The sequence below is a fragment of the Coturnix japonica genome, chromosome 1 (assembly GCF_001577835.2).
Source record: "Coturnix japonica isolate 7356 chromosome 1, Coturnix japonica 2.1, whole genome shotgun sequence".
NCBI classification, from domain to species: Eukaryota; Metazoa; Chordata; class Aves; order Galliformes; family Phasianidae; genus Coturnix; species Coturnix japonica.
Window position 1 is genome coordinate 127,048,914 of NC_029516.1, and position 6,801 is coordinate 127,055,714.

Here is a 6,801-nt window from a genome sequence, read left to right on the forward strand (position 1 = left end):
TGCACACACGTCAGCTTGTAGTGACAGGATTGCGCGGGGGTGTGCGGTCCCAGCAAGTGTGGAGATAAGAGAGAACAATATAAACACAGGGGAAAGCACCCGTTTGTTTGCATGAGCTGGAAGGTTTTTTGTGAGAAGAGAGCGTGTGTGTCCCCACCAGCCTGCCCCCAACAGGGAATGCTCCTCAATGCTGAGAAAAGTGAGATTGTACTTTCAAATATTAAATGGTTTTCCAATCAGTGCAGAATCTCAGCTTTCACCTGGGTCTTTTGTATGCTTTTGCTTCTTCCAGCAGGAGATTTGTAATAGAGGAAGCAGGTGTAACGTGGTGATTATAAAGATATTGTTGAAAAAAAAAAAACCAACGGGGTGAATTTCCAATGCTTTGCTCTTTTGAGGCTGCCAGGGCTTCCCTTTCAGCTGACTCCATTACCTTTTAGCAGGTGCTGTGTTTTCGTCCAAGTCAGTCAGTCAATTGTGTGCAGAAAAAAAGTTGCTGGGTAAATTTGAAACCTTGATAACACATTCTTCCATTTGTATGTATTGTACAGCTTACCAATGTATTCATTCCTTTGGCTTTCAACATTTCACAACTTTCCATAGGTCAGCCTGAGCAAGAAGCACAGATCTCAGTAGATTGAAAGATTTCTGCTTTCAGACACTCATGTTCACATTACTTTGCCTGTTGATTTCTGGATTTTATTTTTATTTTATTTATTTTATTTTTTTTTTTAATCAGCAACATCAAATGGGTCTTTGGAGGGCCTGAATAACCAGGAGGGAGGGGTGTGCCAGACAAAAACCATGAAGATCCTCATGAAAGTTGGACAAGGTAAAGACCATCTGCTGTTTCATGAAACCACTTTGATCAGTCTCAGTGTCCTTTTAGTTTTCAGGCTTCTTGTGCAAGCATAGAGCAGAGAGCCAGCCGAGTCTAGTGTGGTTGTTCCTCCCTTACAGTCTGAAAGCAAAGCCTGTTTTCTGCTCCTCAGCTACTGACAGATTTCTGCAGGAGAAGGGTTGGTGTAATAAGATCTCTTCACTGGAGAGCTCCCTAGAAGGAAAGGTCACCTGGGAATTACACGTTTCAGTCATTTTTATTTTCATTTTAAAAACAAAAGCCACTACTGCGCTGTTCAAAATTATTTAAAATACATGAAAGGAGGGAAGCTAATATTTCTATAGTTTGCTTGTTATGAACTCTGATTACAGAGAGGTTTTTGTTCATTGTCTCTTTTCATATATAGATAACCTATTGTGCAGAAAGAAAGAATTATTCTTCTAAGTTGAAGTTGGTTTAGTAGTCAATCAACTTCCTCAGTTAAAATGAAATGTCATCTGCAAAGCTTTTCTTGCCAATTACAGGAGTCCCTATAGTTTCTGCAGATGGCCTTACAATTTAAACCTCTGAAATAACTAATACAACCATTTTGCTTTAAAAAGAAAATTACATTCTTGTATCTCCTAGTCCTTTGCATAAAGATTCTTCTGTTCAAAGCTATCCGTGTCTCACAAGATACCTATAGCCGGCTTATAAAGCTTAATATCTTTAGGCGCCTAAACTGCAGTGAGTCATTTTTCTCTCCCACAGATCCCAATTCTGCAGGGTTACCTCGGAGCACAGACCCGACCAGGCGCCCTGAACAGGAAGCTGGTACAAACGGGAAGAGCTCCACCACGAGTCCCTTTGTGAAGGACCACTCAGGTAGGTTCTGTGAGGTTTCCCCTGGGAACAGAAAGGCTCTAGCAGATTCCTGTTTGTTCCCAAATATGAGTTTCTTTAAGCATTAAAATGTCAGAAAAGCAAATGTTTTCATATTGAGATGACAGAAAAGCCAGTTCTGATGCTCTCATGGATAGACCTTTGGAGCTCCTGGTTTTGGCAACGGCTGCTCTTTCCCCTCATTCTGCAGTAGAAGTTAATTACATCTTGTAAGAGTATCACTCATTTACAGGAAAGTTTTTGGATAGGGCATTCTCTGAGCAGCTTTACGATGGTAAATGCTGCCTTACATTTAGTACTCTGGCAGATGAACGAGTCTTTCTGTCTTTCTCTTCCCGCACAATACATTATCAAGTGGTTCTCGACAGCCATTTATAAAGTTTATTTCGAGACATCTATAATTCATATCCTTATCTTTTAACTGACAATATAAAGTCAACATATGATTGGCCAGTCTTTCACTAAATGTAAAGATTAAAAAAAAAACAAAAAAGGATAAACAGATGGGGTGTTTAGGAACAAAAATCTTGAGGATGCATTTCTGGTATTACGAGCAAGAAAATGAATAACTTTTAAAACACAAGTTCACTGGAAGAAAATTCAGTGAGCTGGAAGTGTTACAAAGCAAAATATGCTGACAGTTGATTTTGGGGTTCCCAAAAATGGCTGCATATTTTCCTTGCTAGCTGCATCATTTGATATGACAGTTACTGGGCAGGCTCTTGCCATTTCCTGCTGAGGTTCCAGATGTTATGAGGACGTAGTATCTGCAGCATTGTTCCACTTGTAAGAGAGCATTAAGAGAGGGAAGTCAGTTCAGATTTTCAAGTGAGGAGTTCTCAAGTAAATGTTGATTTTGTTTTTGTGACAAATAATGTGACAGTATTCAACAGGCTGTTCAGCAATTGAGCCCTTCCTGACTACCTAATACATGCTGTTATTTTCTTTTAAATAAATGTAAGATACATAATATAAACAGATATAGTCCATAACTGTTTTGCCCATCTTCCACACTGCCTCAAGCTCTTTTGTTTCATTTGTAAGCATGAGAACTCCACATAGAAAGGCACTAATGACAGTTAAATCAATATCGGAAGAACAAAATAGCAGAATTGTGTGACACTAAACAGTACCAGTTGTTTTGAGAATTACCATTTCACTCTGTTAATTTTCCCCTTGCAGTCCTATCCCACCCCCTTCTGCTGCCCTGAGCTGGCCGGCATCTGTTAAAAGATGCCGTGTGCATCAAAGGCTGCCTTGTCAGTGCCAGTCCTCACTGCTGATGGATGATGATGTATGAAACGGGGTGGCTTGGGAGCAGCACAGAAGTGAGACCAACAGACACAAAGTCTTGTTTAATATTGATTGCTGACTTCGGCTGTTTGCATTTAGCTATCTAACAGGGTAATTGGTTTGTCAAAGTATAGCTGTCAGTTAATTCTTCTAGCTTTGCTTACTCTACACATTTTTAAGCAGCGTAAACAGGTCACAGGATGGCAATAACTTTTGTCTGTTGTATTTCTTTTCTTTCCAGGATCTAGCACAGATGGCAGTAAGGCTGGGCATTCCAGTATACTGGGTTCAGAAGTGGCCTTATTTGCAGGAATTGCATCAGGGTGCATCATTTTCATCGTCATCATCATCACTTTGGTGGTTCTATTATTGAAGTACCGGAGAAGACACAGGAAGCATTCCCCACAACACACTACAACTCTCTCACTTAGTACATTAGCCACCCCAAAACGCAGTGGCAACAACAATGGTTCTGAGCCCAGTGACATTATCATTCCTCTAAGGACTGCAGACAGTGTTTTTTGCCCCCACTATGAAAAGGTCAGCGGTGACTATGGACATCCAGTGTACATAGTTCAAGAGATGCCTCCTCAGAGTCCAGCAAACATTTACTACAAGGTCTGAGAAACACTCCAGCAATTCTGTGGTACAGTTGAGGCGTAGAGGACACTCACTGGTCAAATGCTTTCTGTTGGGGTTTGTGATGACGCCTTGTGCGCTAGCATTGACTCAAGCACAGAGGGAAGAAGGCAACAGCTCTTTCTGTGAGAGCCAACTCGAGCTGGACAGCTAACCTAGTCTGTAGAATTCCTATCTCAGTGAATTGGTATTCACTAAAAGCTGGAAGACTTTTATGTAGAAGATGCCCATTCTGATTGCTGTACTCTTGTTACATTCATCATCCTCAAAGCCATGTGCTGCAGGCCTTCAGGCATGTACAAAAGCCAAGGGAAGATGGAGCGATCTGTGGATGTTAATAGCTCTAGGCATCCTGTGAAGGTGCTGTAGGATATCAAGCTTGAAATGCAATCTTCTGACTTTTGTGTGTCTCTCTCAGTGCATACTGGATTTGTCACACAGACCTTGGTGTCTAAGACTTGCTAGAGTTCTCTTGCTTTAGTCCGTCACTGTTCCATTTATTTTTGTTATTCAGGGCTCTGCCATCCTTCACATAAGATTTTCTTTCACTCCACCTCCTGAATCACTAATGGAACATTAATGTTTAGAGATGCGTGCTCCATCCATCTGCTACAGCAGCCTCACTTGAATGGGTAATGCATTTTTAGAAATTGTGTCTGATAGTAAGGAGCCTTCCAGCCAAAAAGTTAGGCTGTCAACAAGTCAAGAGTAGGACTGGGTGGTGGAGGGAAGGGCTGACTGCGGTTGTGATTGAATGTCGCTGCCTCAAGAATAAAAGCTGGGAAGAAAAAAAAAACACATTTAGGTAGCACAGCACTTTGATATGCTACGTTTTAAGAGGCAAGTAGGAGACACAATAACACGTGCAGTGACTTAGAGCTGAATTTGAAGGAATTCATGGTTATCAAATACCAGTGTGCAGTAAAAAATAGTACCTTCAATACAGTAGAACAAAGGGGTATTGTTAGGAAGTGAACAAGCTTGGAGGGGACAAGACAAGAGCAAGGATATATTAGGGCAGGGCTGTTGCGGTACTGGCAATAAATTATACAGCTTCGAAGCTGTAGCAAAAATGTAGTCTGCTTTGGAAGACTTTTAAGCAGACTCAGCTGCTATACTGTCGCGTTATACTAAACACAGGGAAAGCATTTAAGAAAATAGCAGAGAGCCAAATCTAACCAAGGTGATTATAAGCCAACAGGTCAAATGAGCTGTAATGCTATCATCGGTAAAGTTTCGGGGGAAAAAAAACAAAAACAAAACCATTCTCATCTCTTAAGAGTAAAACAATATTTTTCTGACTGAGCCTTTTGACACTTTGGTTTATCCTAGTGCTGTGCCTGCACAGTGCCTGTAGGTACTGTAATGGGCACAGCAGTTAGTTGGTGCTCTGTGGCAAAGTTAAAGCACATACGGTAAACCTCCTGCAGTCCATAAGAATAAAATAAATAAATTATGACACTGAGATGGAGAAGGAAGATATGTCTTATTTATAATAGCTGTATAGAACACAAGGGATACAAAGTGAGAGTTTTTCTTTCTTCCTTTTTTTTTTTTTTTTTGTTTTGTTTTGTTTTGTTTTGTTTTTACTAATACATGTTTTGAGATTGCACAGAATCTACACCAGAAGATGTGAATTTCATGTGCGGCAATTAAATAGTCTTAACTTGCCATCATTCTACAGATGTCTGTGTGTGTGTACATGTACATATATATATCTTTATGTATGCATGTGTATGCATACATAAAAAAGAAACCAATTCTGGGGAAAACAACCACTATCCAAAAATAATGGTAATGAGAACATATTAAAAAACTAAATAATTAAAAAAAAAATCCAAAGCCCTTTAATGGCATCACATAAGAGAAAATTGGGAAATAGGCCCAAAGCGTTGTGAAGTCACAAAGGTAACAACAACAAAGTGTGCCGGCATATATATTCTGTGTTGTGTTTTCCCTTGCCTTATGGACTGAAGTGTTCTGTAGATTTCATTGAGATTCGTAGGGGGAGGGAGAGGTTCAGGTTAAAGTTTTCTCTTTAGCACGGCTGTTCCCCTACGTCTCCCACCCTGGGGAGGAAATAAGAAAACTCTACTTTTATATGTGCTATGCAAATAGACATTTCTAACATAGTCACGTTACTATGGTAACGCTTTGCTTTCTGATTTGGAAAGAAAATGTAGCAACAGCATTTTGGGGTTCTTAGATCTCTGTTGAGCACCTGCAAGAGAAAGAAAAAAGAAAAAAAAAGAAAAAAAAGAAAAAAATCTGTCATAGAAATGATCACTCTCTGTTTTCTGGACCTGAAAATAAGGTTGAGATGTTGGTCCAAATGAGAGAAACAAAACAAAAAATCCCAACCCATGGATCTGTGGAAGGTTACCATGGTGACTAACTACACTACATATGTAATTCTTTTCAACAACCCTTCCTTTCTGTGAATCCATCCATACAAGGTTCTCTTGTAAGTCATTAAGATTTTATTTTGGGGGAGGGGGAGGAAGGGGGCGGGTTTGCTGATCCTGATTTTTATCAAATTGAACCTATGCTTCATCATCAGCTGGCTACATTCTAGTTATGTATTAAACTGTGAAAAATAAATAAAGAAAATCAGACAAATTGCTCAAGAGCAACCTGCAACCAATTGAAAATAAAATGTACTGTGTGTCTGCTTTGTGTCTGGTGCAGAATTATGACAATCTACCAACTGTTCCTTTATTTGACGTTGGTTCAGCTTTGAAAATTACTGTAAATGCCTTGCTTGTATGATCATCCCTAGTCACCCGACTTGAAATTTGCACCATCATGTCTAAGTGAAGATGCTGTAAATAGGTTCAGATTTACTGTATATGGATTTGGGGTGTTACAGTAGCCTTATTCGCCTTTTTAAAGAAAAAAAGAAAAAAAAAAAACACGTGAAAACAAGACAAAAATGGCTTTTCTTAACCAGATTGTGTATATAAAGCAATGTTGGTTTTTTATAAAGTCTGAGCAAGATGTTTTGTATAAAATTTTGCAATGTATTTAGCTACAGCTTGTTTAAAGGCAGTGTCATTCCCCTTTGCACTGTATTGAGGAAAAAAATGGTATAAAAGGTTGCCAAATTGCCACATATTTGTGCTGAAATCGTGTACCATGAATATTTA

The 6,801-nt window shown here is 39.5% G+C and overlaps 1 protein-coding gene across 1 annotated transcript in view; it reads left to right on the forward strand.

Moving 5' to 3' along the window:
- The window catches only part of EFNB2 (ephrin B2), a 44,690-nt gene extending 38,123 nt beyond the window's left edge, over positions 1-6,567 (forward strand). The window contains exons 3-5 of the mRNA XM_015851459.2: positions 740-832; positions 1,592-1,705; positions 3,258-6,567. Coding sequence (XP_015706945.1) covers positions 740-832; positions 1,592-1,705; positions 3,258-3,640 — 590 coding nt within the window. The 3' untranslated portion in view covers positions 3,641-6,567. The remainder of the gene's footprint in view (positions 1-739; positions 833-1,591; positions 1,706-3,257) is intronic.
- The last annotated feature ends 234 nt before the right edge of the window (positions 6,568-6,801 follow it).